A 23,047-nucleotide genomic window follows, 5' to 3' on the forward strand; every position below is an offset into this window, starting at 1 on the left:
ACAATGTATACACGTGACTTGTATTCATCTTTTGTTATCGGTATATATTGAGTATCACAATTTCAATACAGTCTTTTCCTTTCTTAAAATGTGGCTAATTCTTTTGGCACCCTCTGTATTTTAAAGCCATAAATTGTGTCCTGGTGATTCCATTTCTAGGAATTGATCTTAAAGACTGTGTACCATTGGAAAGAAAGTAACAAAGTAATAGTCACAATACAGGGAGATGTTTCTGCTGCTCGGGAGAAAAATTAGAATGTATAATACATAAAATGAGACAGACCCATAGAAGTGCACACATGAAAGGCTGGGGATAGGTAATTTGTGTTTTCTTGTGTATTCTTATCTGTATTTTCAGTTTAGTTATGTTTTCCAAATATTCTGTACTAGACGTATCTTATAATCAGAAACGAATAGAAAAGTTGTTTGATATAATATAATTCCAGTGTAGTGAAGTTTTTGGGGTTGTTTGGTGACATTGTAGTGGAAATGAGATTAGAAATTTATTTCTCCTGTTTCAAAACTAGAGACTCAAGGGAGATTAATTGAAAGCCCTCAAAAGTTCCAAAGCCAGATTCTTACTCTCTATCTAGTTACCAGTATAAGTTTCTTTCAGTGGTGTGCATAGTTTCAGGATTTGATCAATTGATTAATTGGAAGTTGTACAACATAGACTGTTGTAAATGAAACTGTGGTGTATCCATTCCCAGAATTTTCCCCTTCACAATCGGGTATTTGAGGCTTTACAACCAGGATTCTGCTGAGTGGAGTTCCTTCTGATTATGAACTTGAATTATGTTCCCCAGATGTAACAATTTTTTTCTCCCAATTTCCTAGACAGAATCATGAATAAACTGGAGGATAAGAAGGACCAGATGATACCATGAAGAGAAGTTTACAGGCCCTCTATTGCCAACTGTTAAGTAAGTTGATATTTAGATTTCTTCTTTCCTAGAATATACCAATGTCATTGTTTTTCCAGTGCCAAAAACTTACACACTTTCTAGGGGAAGACCAGGGTTTGGTCAATGAGACTGGACAGTCAATTTTCCCTCTGCTTTGTCTAGGTACTTAAAATATCAAGCATTAAGTTATTCTATTGCCATGGGTATCAGCTGTAATGTAGACTCTTATAATAATTCTAAATGTTCATGTTAATCATGGTTAATTCAAGAATGAGTGTCAAAAACATTATGGCTGTTGTTTTTGTGGCAGAATAAAGGATATTCCTGTGTGACCATCTGTAGAGTTTATTCATGTGGAGAGGGAATCGTAGGCTGTGTTTTGTGGATTTTGTCACATACAACCTGTAACCATTTAGTGTTCTCACAGCATTTGGCTTAGAATGTTTTGCAAAGTTATGCATGTTCTTAAATAATGAATGGGAAAAATATGGTTTCTTTACATTCGGTGATAGAATGAAGAGTGTTTCATTATGACTGTCTGCATGTTGCTTATGTGTTTTGAGGATTTGCCACGAAGTGCCAGTGGCCGCTTAGTTAAGCCTGTATCGCCTTTGGGACTGGAATTGTTAATGAACGAATGTAAAAACCAATGGCAGTTGGTGAGTTTGATGTCAGATTGACTCGCTTGGGACAACAGGCATTGCCCACTGCCAGTCAAACAAAAGCCATTGAGTTAGGAAAACTTGAAGTCCATTGTGTTTGTCTAGTTCTTGCTGAGGTAAATAGAGGACCTGTCTTTTCTAGGCTGAGTGGCTCCTTATTAGCTTTTGCCAAGGAAATAACATGAAAAGAGATTGAGATGCAAATCAGTTGGCCCTTAGAATTTAGCAATTCAGGTTATATTGCACCCCCAGTGCAAAGCACTTTATCTACAGACAGCATTCTGGTTGTTATTTTAATTGACTCATTTCTGCTACTGAATTCTAATCCCAGAAACACAGACCACGTCAGCCTGTTTTCAGCCTAGTGGAACTTTGCCAAGAGTTACAGGGATTCTCTCATGTTCTTTTTCTATGTATTCTATGGGACTGTGGATTTGTTGTGGCCTTTCTTTTTTTTTTAAATGATAAGCTTGCTTGTTAGAGAAAAGGCTTTACAGATTGAAGAAGCAATGTCATCAAGGAATGATTAACTCTACCTTGATGGGTGAGGGGATATTTGAAAGATAAATAAAATTACACACACACACACACACACACACACACACACACATACACATACTGCCTCAAGAAGGGGAGGCAGCCTTTGCAGGCAGAAGAAACAAGAAATGCAAAAGAGCATATGGATTTGGGAGGCAGCAAAATGTTCAAGTTCACCGATGCTGATTATATGCCCCTAAATTTGCATAATATTAGGTTGGTGCAAAAGAAATTGCGGTTTAAAAGGTTAAAAATAATTGCAAAAACTGCAGTTACTTTTGCACCAAGCTAATAATGTAAGGTCAAATATTATTTGAAAGGCATCAGGTAAGTATATTCTATGGTTCAGAGCCAAGTCTTATGCGATAACAGGAGCCCTACTTCCCAGTGGAGCATATGTGAAAGCTGAAGGGTTTTTCCTCAAAGATTGTCTAAATAGCTGCAGAAATCTACTTGGTCTTGACACTTTCATTGCAAGTTTGCCTAGAAATGCAGGCAACCAGCAGTTTCCTGCTGGTTAGGAGGAAGGTAGATAGTGACCTTTGATAAACCATCCTAATGAGTAGCTACCCGAGTGTGGGCTGGGGGCCAGCTTTGTACAGAGCTGGGAGGGTGCAGCTCTTGGGCACCAGGTCAATTAGTCTGACTCCAAAGCATGGTTTTTCACAAGTTCACTGAGATGAAGGGCTGTTATTTATAGCATTTTTAACTTCTCACAAGAGCAGTTGGATACATAGGAAAAGCACAGATAACTTAAACTCTGACGTGCCTACACACGCATACACACAAAACAGCTCGGGTATGTCATTGGGCCGCCAGTTACTGAGTCATGCCTGGGTTAACGTTGTCCACACACAGAAGGTTTTTTCAGGGTCTAAAACAGGCTTGAGAACTACAGATTCAATATGAAGTTAATATGTTACTTCACGTAATTCAGCAAACTAATGTTTTGAATTTGGGGGAGAAAACCTGATAAAGAGTGTTCTGGTTATCTTTTGTTGTGTAACAAACCACGTCAAAACTTTGTAGCTGAAAGCAACAACAGTCGTTTAGTTTGCTCATGAATCAATTTAGCAGAGGTTGGCAGAGACTCTGCTCCAATGTCTGGGATCCAGGCCGGAATAACTCTAACAGTTGGAGGCTGGAACAGCTGGGAAGGGCCCGACATCTTTTTTCCCTGAGGCCTTTTCACAGGACAAAGTGGGGCTTCCTGCTGCATCATAGCCTCAGGGTTGTCAGACTTCTTACCTGGCAGCTCTTGGCTACGAGGCCAGGGCAAAACCTCCAAGCTTCTTATGACTTAGGCTTAGAAGTCCCAGAATAATACTTCAGTTCCATTGTATTAGCCAAGGAAGTCACGAAGTCCAACCCTGATTTACGGGGAGAGGGATTGGACTCCTCCTGTCAAAGAGCAGAATAGTAAGAACTTGAGGTCATCTTTAATCTTTACTCTACCACAGAGAATATGTTTAATAATAAAAAAGAAAACAAACCAACCAAGCAGTTACCTCCTAGTGGACATGAGCCAGTTCATGAGACAGTGTAATCATCAGAGAAGCTACACCCTCTTGAGTGCCTACTGTGTTCACAGACGTCTTCCGATCAGTGTAGCTGCAGCATCTCATGAATTTCAGAGGTACATGCTTCAAGATGAAGTGTTACCAGTGAGTAAATTAAGAACTGGCCCAGGGTGACTAGGCAGTGAGTGATAGAATTGGAATTCACACCCAGATCTCTGACCTATTTTTTCATGCCTGCTTTTTCATCCTGCCTGACACCACCACGTGTAGGAAAAATCAGTGTGTCCACTTTGCTGTCCCTATGGCTAGACACAGGTGGTTCTAACCTGTGACCAGTAAGGTGTGCATCTTATTAGTGATGTCAGGTGAGGCTAAAAAAAGAAAAAAATACAGTCTCCCTCTGGATCACCGTAACAGTCATTGGGGCTGTGTGTCCCTGATAGGGGCTAAGGGATGCAATCTTTGGCAGGCAGGGCAATTGAAGTTTTAATATTTTACTTTTATTGTAACTGACTGTCTCTGCCTTTGTTCTATTGCTGGGCTCCATTCCACAATGCAGTACTGAATGTCTCATCCTACCAGCTTTAGGCCTTTGGAAAGGTTTAACACACTTTATATGATACCTTGGAACAACCAGAAGCTTGAGGATGAGGGTGGTGGTGGAAACCTTCATGGTTATCTAAAAACCAAATGCTGCATTCGTTTTTCTTTTTTAGACCTAAGTAAGAAAGTAGATGTGAAGCTAGTGCTAAGAGTACCTGGGTTTCTGAGCTGCAGACCAGTGTTCAAATCCTAGCCCTACCACTTACTAGGTGGCTTACATTCAATAAGTTACTTAACCTCCATGTGCCTCATATGTAAAATTGGATATTACCACCCACTACATAAGATGGTACTGAGTGAGATATCATGGAGTATAGAAGACCTACAACAAATGCCAGTTCTGTCATTGTGCCTTCTGTCTGTAAGCGAGGGGTACAACCTAACCAGGAACTCTACTATAATTAACATTCGCACGGGACTTTTTGGTTCACCCAACATGTTCATAGAAGTTGATCCTCACACCTTACAAAGCAAGTGCAACGTTAATTATTATTGATCCCATTCTACAGAAAAGGGAGTTGACATGATCAAGGCTGCCTTTCCCAGGCCATGTCACAATCTTTTTCACAAAAGTAATAATGGAAAGTAAGGGGCCTCATCACAAACCTTTAAGAACATGACACTGCTGGGAAGGCGCTGAGTCCCAAGTGAGCAGATTTGGTCTTTGCCTGGGTACTATGTGCTGGAAATTGTGTGTGTTACCTCGTTGTTAAGAAGACTAAGCCAGTTAGTAATGAGCTTATGAAAATAAGAAGTTTCTATATACCAATATCCATTCCAAACAAAGTTGTTTGGCTACTTACTCAGCTAAAGGAGTGGTTAGGCATAGTAAGTTAAGTGTTTGCTCTACACCCAGGCGTTTGTATTTCTTACTTAAATTGAGCTCTGTATTATTGTTGGTACATCTCGCTTGCTTTTCCATCCTTTGCATATACTGGACTTTGTTGACGACACAAAGTAACCCTTTGCTCAACCCAAAGAACTGTCCGTAGGCTCCTGTCTTACTCAGGAGGAGGAAGAGAAAGAGAACTCCTGGTGTGGATTTGGGCCCCTAACCTGTAGAATTTAGAAGGAAAAAGATACCATGTTTTCTGCTCTCTTTACTAAGGGCATAGGGAATTGTGTCCTGGTCTTAGACTTGAATTATACGTGTGTGTGCACTCACACACACATACTCCAAAATCCATACTACCCACTTTTCTAGACTTTTCCAGGAGTAGTGGGAAGCTAATTGAGTGTGGAGTTCATTTTTGATGGGATGATCTGTTTCTCATCTGATCTCTGGGACTGAGCAGAAGCCCCTAAAAATACTGTAAGGTGAGCAAACTGCCTTTGGTGCCTTTTCAGCTCTAACTGGCCCTCTCACCAGCCAGCTATCCAGTGACTTTACTGTTCTCTTCAGTCACGTCCTAAACTAGAAATATCCATATAAGTAATATCTCCCACAAGGATTAGTATTTTCCCTCTCTCGTTCCTTCATGCTTATCTTTACCCCATAGTAGACCCAAAATCCCCACCATGGTACCTACCCACGTGCGTCGTCCTACAGTGGTCTGTGATGAGAAGTTCTCATGTGTTCCATGAAGATGTAAAGCACTAAGGTGTGCTTCATTGGTGAAGGAGAGTTAAGGAGCTTCTCCATAATGCAAGGATATTTGCGTTTTTTTAAAGAGATCAATTTTACCTTCTCCTTCTTAAGGCAAATGCTATTCTGATATCGTTTTAAATGGTATTAAATATAGCGGTTTAAATGGGTAAGCTTCCCAAGGCCTCTCTATTTGTCTGTATCTTCTTGAGTCAGGGGTCTGGAATCTTCCGTTCATTTCTCTCTCTGGCTCATTCCTTTCCTCTTTGGCCGGCTAAAAGCAGAAATGATCTGATGCCTTATCTGTGCCCTGTCATCATCACCATCCACCCAGATTTGCAACCCTGAACACCTGAAGTCATCCTTGGCCTGTGCTTGGCCCCACCCCGGGTGCCTGTGGATACCAGCTCCCATGGACTCGAACACGTTGTGAATCCATTCATTTCTCTGCATCCCCACTGTCTCTTCTGAGTGACGGACTTCTTGTGGTCTTGCCTCGGCCCTTTTAATACTCCCTGTTTGTTGCCCTATTATTCTTAGGCCCCTCTTTCTAATTCATCGTCATATTACTGCAGAATTAGCTGCCTGTCATCTGCAGATAACCTTTCAGTGGCTTTGCATTACTAAGCGTAGCAGTTCTCATCGTGTGGTCCAAGAACCTCTGGGGATCCCTGAGACCTTTTCAGGAAGCCTGTGAAGCTCTCCCTTTTCCAACTACATATCTTTCTGAAGCTAGATTTTCTTCATACATCATACTTCAACTCTTTCGCCACAGATTGAATGCGGGAGCTGACATGAGAGCCAGCTAGTTTTCTTTCATAACCAGATATTAAAAAGATTTACAAAAAGGTAAAACAATGGCACCTTTCTCACTAATTTTGCTGTTTCAAAAAATAGTGGTTATTTGATCTTTAAAAATGTTATTTGTTAACATGTAATGAGTTCATTATATTTAATGAATTAATATTTTTTGTTTCCCAGCTCTAATTTTTAATATAGTAAATATGAGTAGATATGTAAATATGTAACCCATATAAACAAAGGCTCTTTGTGGTCCTCAATAATTTTAAGTGTACAAAAGGGTCATGAGACCAAAATGTTTCAGAACTACTCACCCTATAGGATAAAACCTAAATTCCTTAGGTGAGCATCAAGACTGGATAAACACCATGTGTTCTGGTCTCACACTGCCTTTTCCACCTCATCTCTCACCACTTCTCTCTTTCATGCCCCCCACTCCACACACACCCCACTTTCCTCGGTGGGTGCCCACAGTGTGCTCCAGCCACCACAACTGACATTGCATCCCCCACAAAATACGTAGCCTGGGTATGCATTTACCTGTTTTCCTGTCCTCTCGCTCCTTGAGCGTGGGCACTCTATTCCATTCGTTCCCTATCTGCACTCCAATCTAGAGCTTGAAGCATGGCAGGACTCAATATAGGCTTCATGTAATTACCATATTTCATCCGATCTAAGAGTTCGTTAATTGTAGGATAAGTTGTTATTTTATAAACCACTGAAAAAGGAAAACAGGGCTGCTGAAACTATAAAAGTATCACACACCATCAGTTCCATGTTACAGTGTGGAAGCACGTGTATGGGAAAAATGAAGAATTATTAGGGTGGATTATGGCTAATTGGGTTACATAATCCCTGGGTTTCTGCCACTACGTTCTCCTTTAGGACCAAGTCTCAGCAAACGCATCTGTATTCCAGCTCCCACCCCAGGGAGGCCCAGTGTGACAAAGGAAGTTCCCTTTGGAAGCTGGAGAGAGATCAGAGTAGCTGGGTCGTCACTCGCTGAAGTTGGCTCATGTATTCTGTCTTCATGGTTTGTTTCTCCTGATAAGTGAGAGGAAGTTTTCCCTGAGGTGAAGGGGAAAGAATTGATACAAATCGTAACTGACGCGGTTTTTAGGCCCAAACAAGTGTTAACTCTAGAAATGTAGGTTCTTTTAGATGTTACAGGCATTCATAAAGATTTTGCATTGTGTGTGGGTGTGAAACGAAGGATCTTTATTTCCTCCTCCTCTTCTGCCATTGAAGGTGTCTTCCCTTGCTTTGTACACTGCCTGGCCATCACCTCCATAGAGCGAGACAGTGTGGCAGCCATGGTTAAGGTCTAAGATTCTGGATTAAGATCGCTTGGGTTCCAATCCTGGGTTACCACAAATTATTTTCCATGTGATTATTACCCCTTTCCATAGAAAACATTCTAATTGAGCAGGCCTCCACTGCTGAAAAGCTGTGGGACTGTCTGTCACCACCCCATGCAAACCTATCACTTCTGAGTCTATTAAGAAGAGGAAATAAAGGATCATGTTCCATTTAGTAGCAGAGAGCAGTTCATCAGCCTTTAGTTCTCTCGCACTAACCCCAGTGGCTATAAGAATGGTAATGACACGTTGGTCTTCAGTCAGCATTATGGAAATGGAGGCATCCATTTCATTGACACTGCAATTCGGTATTTTAGACTGGATTACTCTGATTGGCTTTCGTCAGTGTTTCTCAAACCTACCTGCACATTAAATTATCCAGGGGAGTTTTTAACAAATCCCCTTTCCTGGCCAGACCCCACCCTCGATCAGTTAAATCAGAATGAGGGTGGGAAGTGTGGAGCCTGCGCATCAGGTAATTCTAATGTGCAACCAGAGTTGAGAATCACTGGCTTAGAGCAGTGGTTTTAAAGTTAATCTTCCAACAGAATCACCTTGTTTAAACACAGATTGCTGGGCCCTACCCCCAGAGTTTCTGATTCAGTACACATGGGATGGGCACAATCATTTGCATTTCTAAATTTCCAGTGATGCTAAAGCTTTAGTCCAGGGATCACACTTTGGGAATCACTGTCTTAAACTTATGAAGGACTATTTTGGAGCAAGAGGTGCTTTCAGCTTTCCTGAATCACTTGAGCTGCCTGATGGTAAAGTGGATCTTGGAACAAAACCGGGGTGAGTTAGGAAGAAGAAAGATTTCAGAGAAGGAATCAGCAGAATCACATTGTTGTAGGGTTAGGAACTGTTAGAACTTGGGCTTTCGTGTTACTCTTCAAGATACACTGGAAGTTTTTATTCTGTTTTAAGATGAGAAGGGCATAAGGGATGGACTAGCCAGAGTTAAAAAGCAAAGGGAAAACACAAGAGTGGACCTTGGCTCTGTTCATTGCAGTGGGCTCATTTTAGAACTTGATATTATAGGACTATGTCTTCCTCAACTTATGCTGGATAATTCTTTTGCAAATCAAGAATTTGAGGCTGGGTTATTTTTTCATTAAGAAAAGATTTGCAAATGTTCTCTAGGGAGAACAGGTTTCTTTGATTCTGAAGGATAAGTCATTCACACAGAAAAATTGAGGAAGTAACACTTTCAAATGTGACAGTAACCTAAGGAGTTTTGGCCTACTGGTTCCTTAAAGGTGTCATGTTGATTTATTATAATATCTTATACATTTTAAGTTGTAATTTTTTAATTTGCATAGGTCAACAACTCTTATGCTGACTAAACAAACCTTAATAAGACTTTCATATTGTAAGCAGTGCCAGTGAAGATTGAGAAATAAAATATTTTAAAGAATCTCTATTTTGTGACTTTCAGGTACATTCCACTACATGGCTGGCAGGAATGAAGGTGAAGGAAGTCATGCTCACACTCAGGAAAGCTATTGACTAATGCAAATTTAAATGTTAAGTCTGTGGCGGGCCAGCCGCCACAAGTCGATCAGTACCTGAATGGGGGAGTGGGAATGAAATAAAAGACACACACAAATGCTAATGCGGCCGGTCTTCAGTCATGCTGAAGCCCTGAGTTTATTATCTCTAACCAATATATACAATTTGAGTACGTGCAGTTAAACGAAGAAGATATGCATTATCTCAGCGAAAGTAAATCTTTCCAGCCTCAACCTTACTTTGACATAGAAGATACAAGGTCACTGAAACTCACAAAAGTAAATATCTCAAGGAGACAGAACCTACCAATTGTCCAGAAAGCCCTTAGTTTTCTGTGTCCGGGAACTGGCCGTTTCCACCACATTCCTCAGCAGCCATTAGGCGCCTCTCAGATAAGGCAGAGACAATGTTATGGGGGCAGAAACCGAGCCAGTCTGCAAGGTTCAGGGTTGCAAGAAACCATGGCTCCCCACATAAGTCTTAATGATTAAATTCAAATTTCTATATGAAAGTACTTTTGCTAAAACATGTGGTGGGAGAGAGCATAGAATTTGGATTTTAACGATGCACTTTGAGCTCCTTTTTCTTCTCTTGGTAGTTATGTGACTTTGCACAGAGTACTTAACCTCCCAGAGCTGCCTCATTTTCCTTATAATATCTACCTTGAGGATTGCTGTGAAAGATAAATGAGAAGGGTATAAAAACATCTCGTAAGTTGGAAAATTCCTTCTAAACATGGGTTGTTGTTTCACTACTGTCCTTACGTAAATAACTTAATTATTTCTTTTGTTGTTAAATTGTACTATGGTTTGCAAATCCTGCTTTAAAATTAAAAAAAGAAAAGAAATATGAAAGTCTAGTATGTCCTCACCTAAATTCCAATTCAATAGAACCCTCATTAATGCACATAAACCTCATCCAAGGGGGCTATTCTAACAGGGGTGTTTCCAGCTTAGTAGGATCTGGTAAAATTTTGCAAGATTGTTCTGCATAAGAGTAGTTTGTACAAAATTTTTTAAATGAAGAAGGATTTTTTTTTGGTAACTTCATGTTGGCTTTCTAATAAAACTTGACTGGAAGTTTTCTGAAACATTTAATCATTGCCTTTACAAATAGGGTGGACATGAGATTCTTCAGGCTAGAATCCAAGAAGCTCCCAAAACCTAAGACACATTGCCTTTGCAGTGTCTTCTTTTATATCGCCCTCTTCTATTCATGCATCCCCCTTCCTTTCCTTTGCGTCGTTTCCATCAGCAGCCTCTCTCTCTTTTCTTTGCTCTTCCCCCTTGGAAGTTTTTGAGCCTTTTTCTTCCAAGAGATAAATCCTTCATCTGCTGCATATGTCCAAACAGTTCCTCACAAGTGAATCCCTTGCCTTTGTTTTGGCTGCGTTCAGAGTACCACTCAGGGTAGTCTGAGCTACGGCCAGTCTTGTTATTCGTTTCCTTCTGAGCATCTTCATCAGTTTCTACATCTGTAAAACATAGTCATTTCCTATGGTTGCCATAACAAAGCGTCACAGACTCAGTGGTTTAAAACAACAGAATTTGTTTTCTCTCACAGTTCTGGAGGCCAGATGTCTAAAATCAAGGTGTCAGCAGTGCCACAGTCCCTCCAAAGGCTACAAGGGAGAATCCTTTCTTGACTCTTCCATTCTGGTGACTTCAAGATGCTCCCTGGCTTGTGGCTACATCACTCCAAACTCTGCTTCTGTCTTCACATGGCCTTACCCTCTTTTCCTTGTTTCTCTCCTCTGTGTGTCTCTTATAAGGACACTTGTCATTGGATTTAGGGCTCACCTGGATAATCCAGCATGATCTCATCTCATGATCTTTAACTTAATTACATCTGCAAGGGCACACAGTCTTCAAATGAGGTCATATTTGCAGGTCTCAGGGTTAGGATGTAGACATAACTTTTGAGGGACCACCATTCAACTGACTATAGCATGATATTTCTGTGCTTCATAGAGTGGCCAATGTAAGTATATCCAGCACTTAGCACAGTGCCCAGTTCAGAATAGGTGCTCAGTAAGTGGTGGTGTGGGTCAAGAAGTGAGTAGGAGATGAAGAAATGGAACTATTGAGTTTATACAGCTTTTCGGAGAAGTTTTACAAGAAAGTGAGGGCAAAAGAGGGTTGTAGCTGGTGGTGAACACAGGACTGAAAGTTTCAAAACACAGCGATTTGAGCTGGTATAAAAGTTCCCAGGAAGGGTTTGCAGGCACTGAGTGCTGTGGGCTGTGGGCTTCAGAAGATAGGAGTTCCCCATTGATGATGAGCCTCCACAGCAGGAACAGCACTCAGAGCGATTTCTGTGCCCATATGCAGTTGGTGCACAGGGTGTGTTTCCTGACCTTGCCAGTGAGTGCCAGTGCTGGGTATGTAATTGTGCCATGTTTGATAAAAAGAGGCCAGAATGAGATTTATTTCCCTGAACTGTGATCAGTGAGTCTGGTTACCACTAGCATGAGCGCTTTAATGATTTCCCTGACACGTTCTCTCAAAGTCAGGCACCTGTCTCCCTGCGGGGCAGAGCCCAGGCTCCAGGCTCCAGTTATAGGGTCTGCTCATTATAAGGGGCTCAAGAGAGAGCCCGGAGCCCTCTGCGATGCAAAGATACTAGTTTACTTTTAAGTCCCCTGTTCCATGAAGAAATGAGAGTGTGACCACTTTCCCCAAAAGGCAAATAAGAAAAGGTCAAGGAGTCATCCAGATTGGGGGGCCAGTATCGTTCCCCAAATACCTGCTAGGTCATTACCCAGCATCCCTTATTGCAGCAGGAGATGAGTGAGACGGGAGGGTTGGAAGCTCTAGAGTGGGGCACTTGAGCAGAGGTGGTAATTATTACAAGTCCAGCTGCTGGCCTGGAGGTCATTATGAGGCATGGACAGCCCCCCGAGTTTAGGAAGTGCCAGCTTGGAAGGAAGCCTGAGTGGCTGGGCAGCTTTCTTGTCTGAATGCGTGGGATTGCATGTAGGCAGCTCTCAGCTTGGCATAGGAGAAGCCCTGAGGGTGGAAAAAGGAGGCTCAGACAAACATGGTCTTATTATGTCATTGGTATGTTATTCTTATTTTGACCAGTGGTAAGTGCAAACTAATTGAGCTAAAAAATAAAATGTAATACTTATTTAAATAGCTTAGCTATAGAAATCCCATATGGGAAAAGTGTCTCATCTTTCACCCAAAAGTCAGTCTGCTATTGTCAGGACATTCCGTTTCTATTTTGGTGAGTGTCTTCAGTCGGGCTCCCTGGAAGCGGACCTTGAGCCCTGGGACAGAGTCCTGAGAAGCGAGGTGTTAGGAAGCGGTCCCAGGGAAACCACAGGAGCATGGCGTGGGCCTGGAAAGGGGAGACCCAGCAAGGACGCAGTGTCAAGCAGAGTCCTTCAGAGGCTGACCTGGGCTTCGTCTCTCTTGTGAGCTCTGGTAAGAGTACAGGTCACATCTTGAATTGTCCTCATCACAGGTGACAGAGCTGAAGTGTCGTATTTCTGGATCTTTGGGTCACTGGACGTGGCAAGCACTGTTTAAGCACTTTAAATTAGTGACTATCATCATGTTAAATACATTTGACACATGTAAAGCATTTGGAGCAGTGGCATAAGTGTTGGTTTGTTACTCTCATCACCATCATCATCTTCCCCTACTCCTCCCATTTCTCTGGACTTAAAGTAAAACCTCATCTCTCTTCTGTTCCTAGGACCTTGTTTTCATTCTCATGGATCACATTACAAATACGAACTATTGCATCTCTCTCCTTTCCCCACCGGTCACCCACCTAATTCTCATTCTTTGAGAACCAGTCTGGAGTTCTGTCTGAGGGCTGGAGGTGGCCAGTGAAGGGCTGATCATGAAACCATTTGTCATGTGGTCCCTTGGTTAGAGATGTAATTGAAATCTCCCCCCCTGCCAGATGTGGTCCCATGGGCTTCTTTTGTGCATTATTAAATTGTAGTGATAAATGAGTATGACCAGATATTTTATTCTTTTCCTGGAGATCTTATAGATGTGATCTCATTGGAAATGTTTTTCCATAGGTGGAACTTTGGCAGTCGTTCCCAATCTAAGAATCTAGATTTCCCCAATCAATGGACACTTCAAAAATACAAAGTTCTGAAAATTAGAAAATTAATAATGGACTTCTGAGGGAGTTACAGTATAATTATAAAGGTCTCTGTGCAGCCTCTGTGCAGGACACCTCTTCATTCTTGTAAGGAAGCTGGTCCAAGTTTTAGAGAAAAACATTGTGTGTGTGCACCAGGGAATTTAGAAGCTTATGCTGTGATGCTATGTGAGGATGAGTTGGCTAAAAGTCAAATAATTTCATTTTCTTAGGAAAAAAACAAAAGAGGCATCAGATTGCTAAACTTTAAATGAGAGTAAGGGGGGTGGGGCGTGGGGGTGGGAGATGAGGGTAAGGGGATCAAATATATGGTGATGGAAGGAGAACTGACTCTGGGTGGTGAACACACAATGGGATTTATAGATGATGAAATACAGAATTGTGCACCTGAAATCTATGTAATTTTACTAACAATTGTCACCCCAATAAATTAAAAAAAAGAAAAAGAGAGATGAGAGGTCAGGATATTTCGATTTGCTTCCTCTTTCTTTCATTTTCCAGGACAGGATTTTTATTCCTTAGAATGTATGGAAGTCATAAAATCATACACTTTCAGAGCTAAAAGGAAGATCCTTTAGTAATCACCACCCATTTAACAGATGAAGAAACTGATGCAATCGTCAGAGGTTAAGTGACTTGTCCAAGATCCTCGCCTGGTTGATGTGATAGCAGAGGCTCATGCTCCGGTCACACTGATTTCCTTTCCTTCCTCAAGTATTCCAACGTATTTCTCGCGTGGGGCCTCTGACCTTGGGGCATTCCCTTCTGAGCGGGTGGGGCTGCTCTCTGCTGTCCAGAACACAGACCAATGACCTCCCAGCAGCTCCCTCACCACTCGGTCCCTCTCCATCACACTGTCCTAGTTTAAGTTCTACAAAGCACACCAAGTTCTCTGATGTTTTCCTTTGCTCTTTATTTTTTATCATCTTCATCTCCTTTTGGAATGCCAGCTAAGAGCCAACAAGCTGTATTCCCAGCCTAGAACAGTGCCCGGCACATGGAAGACCCTCCCCGCCAAAAAAACATGGTGTAAATGTGGAATGAACTGGACAGAGGAACAATGGGAAGGTTTCTTGGTTGGTCCTATTGTCAGGTGACACTCCATGTAGAGAGTATTAGAATTGTGGTCTAGATCAGCACTGTTTGATAGACATGGAACGTAAGCCACAATTTTAGAATTTTTAGTAGCCACATTAGAGAAAGTAAAATAGGTGAAATTAATTTTAATTATTTAACCCAATATATCCCAGACATTATGATTTCATCTTGTAATCAATATTTTAAAAATTGTTAGTGAGGTATTTTGCTTTCTTTTTTTCGTACCAGCTCTTTGAAATCCTGTGTATAATTTGCACTTATAAAGCGCATCTCAATTTGGACACTGAATTTATGTCAGAAATACTTGATTGGCATTTAGAGTTCACAAAATTTACAGTCAAAAAATTAGATTCACACACTTAAATTTTTTCTAATAATTCAGTTCATTACCTGTTTTTAAATTTAAATTAGTTAAAATTAAGTAAAATTTTAACATTGAGTTCCTCAGTCATGCTAGCAACATTTCAAGTGCTCACGCCACACGGGGCTAGTGCTGTTCAGGTCTACGCTGGTGGCACCGGACTGTGGTTTTGAAGTTCCCCTGCCTTTCCTGCCCTGCATCAGCCCTGCGGTATGGAGCCTGGTGTATGGGGCCCGTAGAGACAGAACACAGGGCCTTATGCCGATAACTGCCTGAGCCTCTCGCCCAATTTCTTGGCCATCATGTTAAGAGCCAGGAGTCGGTGAATCCTCTTAAGACTTTGAGAATAAAATTGTTCCATTATGGTTTGTTTTAGAAGCAGGACAAGGTCAGGATTCTCACACGTGTGGTCCAGGCTTGAACACAAACCATGATGCACACGTGGGTGCTTCTCTCGAAAAAGGTGACATCAGGCTCACGGAGCCCCCAGGGATTGGAAAACACAGAGAGAATTACATGGAGCAGAGGGCCTGACCCAGAGCAGCCCTGCTCGCTCAGGTGGCTGCAATGAGCGAGTGCGTGTCATGCACGCATCCTATGGAGGCACCAAGAATTTCTCTGTACAGGAGGCTTTTTGTCTCAGATCCTTTGCAAGGCCCTGACCTAAGGAGCATCGTTCCTCGGAAGAGTGTTTTAAACTCCTCACCCTTCTGTGTGCCACCTCATCCTTATTCTGTTTCGGCCCTGGCCTGCCAGTGCTGCATCTCCCGCAGTTACCAGGGGCACACGTGTTGTTTCTCACAGTTTTCCTCTACTTTTCCAGGAGGTCTCATAGTGCTGTGAGCTAATTCTACCAGCAACTCCAAAGGAGACTATTTCATGGTGTGCACATCACTTGGGAAAAGAACAAGGGTCACTGTTATACTCTGAAACATCGGATGTCACAGGCTTCTGTCATGGCTCTAAGTTAATTACCAAGTGACAGTTCTTATCTGCTAAGAAAGAACATTAGCAGAGTCACTTTAATTGAGATATCCAGGGTACAGATGCCCAACATAGCCAAGGTGCCTGACAAGTAGACAAAGCTAAAGTTTGTCATGGGGAAAACTCTCTCAAATAAATTCCTCAATCACAAACAATTTGCAAGTAGAGCTCTTCCCATATGAACAAGCTATCGAGAATGAAATCCTTAGGAGACATCCCTCCTTTAAATCCCTCTCGACAAGCCCTGGGTAGACCATGTGGTATACCCTTCTGTTTTCACTATCTTTCAATTGACTTTAATAAGGAACCTACTATGTGCCAGGCCTTATGCGAGGTACTGGGAATGAAAAGACATGAGTCCTTCCCTCCAAGAGCTCCCAGGCTGGTGGAGAGAAAGGCTTCACACAGAGAACCAGAGCACAAATGTGGTTCATCATAACCCTTTATCAGACAGTGTGCCTGCTACATGTACGGCTCTGTGGAGAATTCTAGAGGTACAAAGAGATATAAAGCATAGTCTCTGTCTCTGGAAGCTTACAGTATAATCATGAAGACAGGTACAGAAGAGGAAAACAATACCGTATATTATAGGATATAGTAAGAGGCTGCAGGTCACGCCGTGTTCTTAAATCCAATAATCTACTAAGAAGTAATGAAGATGACGTTTGATCCAACTTCTGATTCCTCTTTGTACTTTTTAATTGGTTGCAAACTAGAAGAGAGGCAATGATTAGTCCCCATAACCAGCACTACAACCAAAGGAGACTGATGAAAATAAACCTATTATACTTCATCTAAAGTGTTTTCCCATCTGTAATGCTATTTAGTCATCCTGACACCACTGTGGTTAGGCAGCATTTTCATCACCATAGAACCATGAAGGAAATGGAAACCCAAACAAGCCAAGTGTCGTGCCTTCCTTCCTTGGAGCCAGGTCTTCTTACTCCAAGTCCAGTGTCTTTTCCAGAATCCCACAGCCTCCCATATTTTACCTAAGTCACAGTCTTTGTTTTTGGAAAACGATGTGACCCACTCAGGATAGTTGTGCCATCTGATTTTGCGTTTCTCCTTGTAGTTTTTTTCAACTTTAGTCAGTGAACTCCTCCAGCCTTTCCCTTGCAATGTGCCTCCTCTTGTTTTAGCAGCTTTGGTGGTTGGTCTTTTTGTCCTCCCCACCCTCCACCCCCTGCGTCTGTTTAAAGAAATAAAACAAACAGTAGCAGTCTAGAGGGTTTGGCTCCCAAGTCAGATATTGGCTGGGGAGTATTTGGGAAAAGAAATATTGCAACCCATTAAGGCAATGGGCCATTCCTTTCATAAGCCGATGAATTTGTATTTCACTTAGCCTCATTATTTTTTAGCTAGCAAGCTCTGGTTATGCCATCCTTATGGCTATATTTTTAGAAGTCTTAGATTATTATAGCAACTGTGAAAAAAGGATGGGAAAAGAAATCTGGCTCCCAGTATATATCCCGCTTGTTTCTTGAATCAAATTTGTCTTCATCTAGCCCTCAAAGGATGCTGTACCCACCCCTGCTGCTGATTGAAAGCTGCTACCCTTGTGTGGTTGCTGACGAGGCAACCAGGTGATGAGAGATGTTTCAGGATGCTGGCAGCTCTCCTCCTCATCCAGTTGTTTATTCTGGGTACCAGCTAGGAGGGCAGAGGCGGTAAAGGGCAGATCAGAAGCGTGGATAACTGTGACATCTCCTTCACCATGCCAAGTGAGACATTAACAATTTGTATTGAGTCTGATATTCTAGTCATGGCACTTAAGCTTCGTTCAAGCTGATGTGACAAGAGGAAGAAATGGTAATGGGACAGCCCCATTGTGCATTGGAGGAATTCGGGAAGTAAAGAAATACGGCAAACTGTTGGTCTGTATCAGCGCAGCACAGGGCAGGGAATGTTCGCCCTTAAACTGCTTCTCTCCCACTATGGTTAATTAAAAAAAGCTTTGAAGGAGTTGTAGAGGAAAGGGGAATACTCTGAGCATGAAGGATGTACACTGAGATTATACTGCCACCTTCTGGGTCCTCTAGCAGCTATCCCGCCCCTACATGCCGCACTGTTCTCTCTGAAGGTTCACCTGCTGTCTCCTCCCCAACCCCGCCTCCACCTTCTGCCTTTGTTTCTCCCCTGGCACTCCAAGTTCCTGTGGGCCTTAGAGCCCTGCCATACATCTGTCTCAGGATTGCCTACTGAGCACCCATCAAGTGTCTGCCCTTAGGGAACTGGATTTTATTTTCCGTAAGTCTTCAGCCCTGAGGGCCTGCCCTCAACAGACCAGTCACCCAGGGCTGTGCTAGGGAAGCTGACTTGGCCTGGAGTCTTCAGGTTTTGCCTGAGCTCTCGTTACCTGTGCAGATGAGGACCAGAGTTATTACACATCCCACTGGACTTCCCAAGTCGTCGACAGCAACCCCGTTTGTCTCCGGTTAGTGTTCTCCAGCACCTCCTCCTGCCCAGCTTGGTTCTTCTTTCACATCATCGCTGGTTCATTGCTCAGGGGCCACTATGCTTTCCTGCCAGCCTGTCCAACATAGCGCATTTTCCTTCAATATTTACAGTATGTCAAGAGAAAGACAAGCAAGATATGGTCATGGGACCAGTGAAAAAATCTGTTTTGCTTTCTATTTTGTTTTCCCAGGAGGATGACAGAGTCCAGTGAGGGAATCCAAAAGAGAGGTGTTAAAAATATTTTGAAGAAGCCTTGGATCCCAGAGTAACACAAAATTTGAAGAAATGCAGATAAAGGAGTACAAGGAATTAGAAAGGGGTCATAGCTGAGTCCAGAGTTATTATAAAGAGGAAATGAGATCAGGGTGGTGGAAGGCCAGGGAAAGAGATGAGAAAGAGGAAGAACAATGGGAGACAGAAAAGTAGAGTAGAGAGGATGGAGAATTTTTGTAAGCCACCCCTAATCCTATAACTAGAGATCATAATGCTGTGGATAGTTTTAAGTCATTATATTTTATTTGTTATTCAATATAATTTCCGTAATAGAGTAAAAGTCCCCAAAAGCCCAGAATATGGTAGTCTGCATATCCCAGTGGTTTGACAGATTTCTTGCAAAATCCAGTTGTTTAACCATTGAGGCTGCCTGCTAACTGCACGAGTGGACTATTGGGGTGAATTTCAGCAGGGGGTTAGGGTAGTAAGTGTATCAAAAGCCAAAGCTATCCTAAGAATAGGAAGAAGATAAAAGCCTAAATAACAAACTTTGTTAAATTTGCTGAGTCAAAACATTTCAGTACAATGGATCTGCCCAGTGTGCTGAATTATTTATATTAGAAAAAAAGGCAGAAGCAAGTCTAGCAGCAACCAGACTTTCTTTTTGTTTTTGTTTTGTGTGTGTGTGGTTTTTTTTTAATTTATTGGGGTGACAATTGTTAGTAAAATTACATAGACTTCAGGTGTACAATTCTGTATTACATCATCTATAAATCCCATTGTGTGTTCACCAGCCAGAGTCAGTTCTCCTTCCATCACCATATATTTGATTCAACCAGACTTTCGTGATGCGTTTTCTAGTCCAATACAGACTCCTACAACAGTGACATCAACTGCTGAGTCTTAGTTGTTGCCATGGCTACTTAGATGCCTCTGGGATAACCCTGATCATCTTTATCCTCTAACTGGTGACATTTCGGAGGCCTATACATCTAATGAGGAACCCAGCTACAGGAAGCAGCACCATTTTAAATGAACTTTTATAGTTCATAAATTTTCTTCACATGAAGGAATAAAGAGCTTTTAAAGTCTTTAAACAATATGGTAATTTAAGTGATTATCATGTGTACAGTGGAAAACTTTTTAGTAAGAAAAGGAAAAAAAATTATGAAAAATACAGTAGTTATATATATTTTTTCAAGTTTTATTGTGATATAATTGACATATAACATTGTGGAAGTTTAAGACATACAACGTGTTTATTTGATACTCTTATAGTGTATTGCAAAATGATGACCACCATAGCATTAGTTAACACCTACCTCATGTCACATAATTACCTTTTCTTTTTTTGTTTTGTGTGGTAGCAACATTCAAGTATATACCACAGTAATATTAACTATAATCACCATGCTGTACATTAGATCCCCAGAACTGATTTATCTTATAACTGGCAGTTTGTACTCTTTGACCCTTAACTCTCCTCCCCCATGGTTACCAACATCCTAGTCTCTATGAGTTCAGCTTTTGGATTCCACATATAAGTGATCTCATACAGATTTGTCTTTTACTGTCTGACTTATTTCACTTGGTAATGCCCTAAAGGTCCACCCTTGTTGTCGCAAACGGCAAGATGTCCTTTCTTATGGCTGAATATCATCCCACTGTGTGTGTCATCTTTATCCACTCATCTGTCATGGGCACTTAGGTTGTTTCCATACCTTGGCTATTGCTAATAATGCTGCAGTGAACATGGGAGTGCAGCTATCCCTTTGAGATCCTATTTTGATTTTTCTTTGGATATATAACCTAGAAGTGGGATTGCTGGACCGTATGGTATTTGTGTTTTTTAATTTTTTGAGGAACCAACATACTATTTTTCCATAGTGGCTGTACCAGTTTATCTTCTCACCAATGCCCAAGGGTTTCCTTTTCTCCACATCCTCTCCCAACATTTCTTATCTCTTGTCTTTTCAATGATAGTCATTCTGACAGGCATGAGGTGATATCTCATTATAGTTTTGATTTGCATTTCCCCAATGTTTACTAATGTTGAGCACCTTGTCAACTATCTGTTGGCCCGTATGTCTTTTTTGGAAAAATGTCTATTCACTTCCTTTGCCCTACTTATTTATTTATTTATTTATTTATTTGTTTGTTTGTTTGTTTGCTATTGGATTGTCTAAATTCTTTATATATTTTGGATATGAACCCCTTATCAGATATATGATTTGCAAATATTTTCTCCTGTTATACAGGTTGCTCTTTCATTTTGTTGACAGCTTCATTTGCTGCACAGGAGCTTTTCAATTTGTCGTAGTCCCACTTGTGTATTTTTGCTATTGTTGCCTTTCCTTTCAGTGTCAACTCCAAAAAAAAAGTAATTGCCAAGAGTGATATCAAGGAGCCTTTCCCTATATTTTCTTCTATATGAGAAAGAGGAAGAAGGTCTTCTATTCATGTCTTTAATCCATTCTGAGTTTATTTTTGTGTATGGTAAGATAGGGGTTACATGTATTTTCAAGCTTCAAAAATTATGCTTTCTTGGGATGTCAGCAGCGTAACATCCATTAATCTAGAACTGCAATGCCGTATCTTAGTTCTGGATAGGACTATGCTGCATTGTAGATTTCTAATGCACTGTATTCTCAATATTAACAAGTCTATTTGTGCAGTTGGCAGAGACAGCATCAATAGTTAATCTACAGGATTTTGTAGAATATTTGCAAATCATCAAATGCCAGACAGCTGGGATTTTCAGACACAATGCTTTGGGCAACTTTTACTCTATTATAAAAGTTGTACTGAATACCAAGCATGATGATTGAAAACATTATCATGATCTCTAACTGTACGGGTGGAGTGACTTTTAAAAATTCTCAATTCTCTAAATTGTCTCCTGTTTTTCTTCCTCTTTTCTCTTTCATCTCTCAAAGCAGAATTCTTTGGCATTGAGCCACTTGCGTGGTCATACATTGTATCACTGAAACAAGAATCTCTTAGATTTTGTTTGTTTGTTTGACTCCCTTTGAGGTCTAGTCTTTCATTTGTATAGTTCCTGCTGGTATGTCTGATGGGTTGGTAAACTTCCCTAGGACCTCCATCAGTCCATAGCCAGCCACTCTGTAACCCAAATGGGCACTAGATGGGATTAATAGACAAAGATAAGCACTCATTTTATTCATTCAACAAATATTTGAGTGACTACTGTATTCTAAGCACTGTATTAGATCCTGGATGTATCCCTTAAAAAGCAAACAAACAAAAATCTTAAAAATCTTAAACTCCCCAAGAAAGATAACTAAAAATTATCCTTTTGCAAAAAAATTTCAGGGACATCATTAAGCACTTACTATGAAGGCCCTGCAGAGCATATAATGTATAAAGACAGGATTTCTTGTCTTTAAAAGAATTTAATACCACCAACAGATATTCATTGTTTTAGTTGGTATAGGACATCTGCTCTAACAAGCAACCCCAAGACCACAATGGCTTAACATAACAAAGGTTTGTTTCTCACTCACGCAAAGTCCCCAAGTAGATGTTTCTGGTTGGGTGGCTTTCCTCCAAGATATCAGAAACCCTGGCTTCTTCCATCTTATGATCCCATTATCTTCAATGCTGGCCTCCAAGACCGTCACAGAAGGGGGATACATTTTGGATGCTTATCTCCCTCTGCCTAGATTTCATCCCATTAGCTAGATCTAACCATATGGCCCCACCTAGATGCAAGGGGACTGGGAAATGTCTGTGGTTGTGCATCCACTTCCCAGGAACAGATATACATGATGGGAGTAAAACATGAATCTTGGATAGTCAACTCATCATGTCTATATTCTTGGCTCTAAGCTTAAAGCTCTAGGTGGAAGGATAACTAATGAAGCAAGTTGGCCCATCAAGCATTCAGTTCTTCTGACAGCCTGTAGTACAGAGTCCAATAAAAGCAATAGGAATGCTTCTTATTAGGTTGGTGCAAGAATAATTGTGGTTTAAAATGTCAAAAATAATTGCAAAAACTGCAATTACTTTTGCACCAACCTAATAGAAATAACTAGTTCTAACCACTGTTGCTATGGAACTCCTACAGCATTGTTTCACTAATAGTTTTCTGTTACAGAGTTCTGTTATCACTGCTGTTATCACCACCTCTGTTGATGAGAGTACCTTTGAAATAAATGAATGACCAAAACCACATTAATTTCAAGTTTTCATAGACTCACGGATGTAAATATTACTGTTCATAGATTGAGAAGGATGAAAGGAAAGTAAAACATGATCCATTTCAACTCCCTGCTATAGTAGTATTAAAAGAGCTGATAACAT

The 23,047-nt window shown here is 41.2% G+C and overlaps 1 protein-coding gene across 9 annotated transcripts in view; it reads left to right on the plus strand.

Moving 5' to 3' along the window:
* TMEM108 (transmembrane protein 108) overlaps positions 1–23,047 on the plus strand; it is a 260,972-nt gene that overhangs the window by 122,422 nt on the left and 115,503 nt on the right. For 5 of the 9 annotated variants that reach the window (XM_019725922.3, XM_088798333.1, XM_074312849.2 and 2 more), the window contains one exon: positions 838–923. In XM_019725922.3, coding sequence (XP_019581481.3) covers positions 884–923 — 40 coding nt within the window. In that variant the 5' untranslated portion in view covers positions 838–883. The remainder of the gene's footprint in view (positions 1–837; positions 924–23,047) is intronic. The other 4 variants (XM_019725923.3, XM_088798334.1, XM_074312850.2 and 1 more) reach the window with 1 other exon arrangement.

Source organism: Rhinolophus sinicus, chromosome 5, assembly GCF_057876585.1.
Source record: "Rhinolophus sinicus isolate RSI-liver-muscle chromosome 5, RSI-T2T, whole genome shotgun sequence".
Classification (NCBI taxonomy): domain Eukaryota; kingdom Metazoa; phylum Chordata; class Mammalia; order Chiroptera; family Rhinolophidae; genus Rhinolophus; species Rhinolophus sinicus.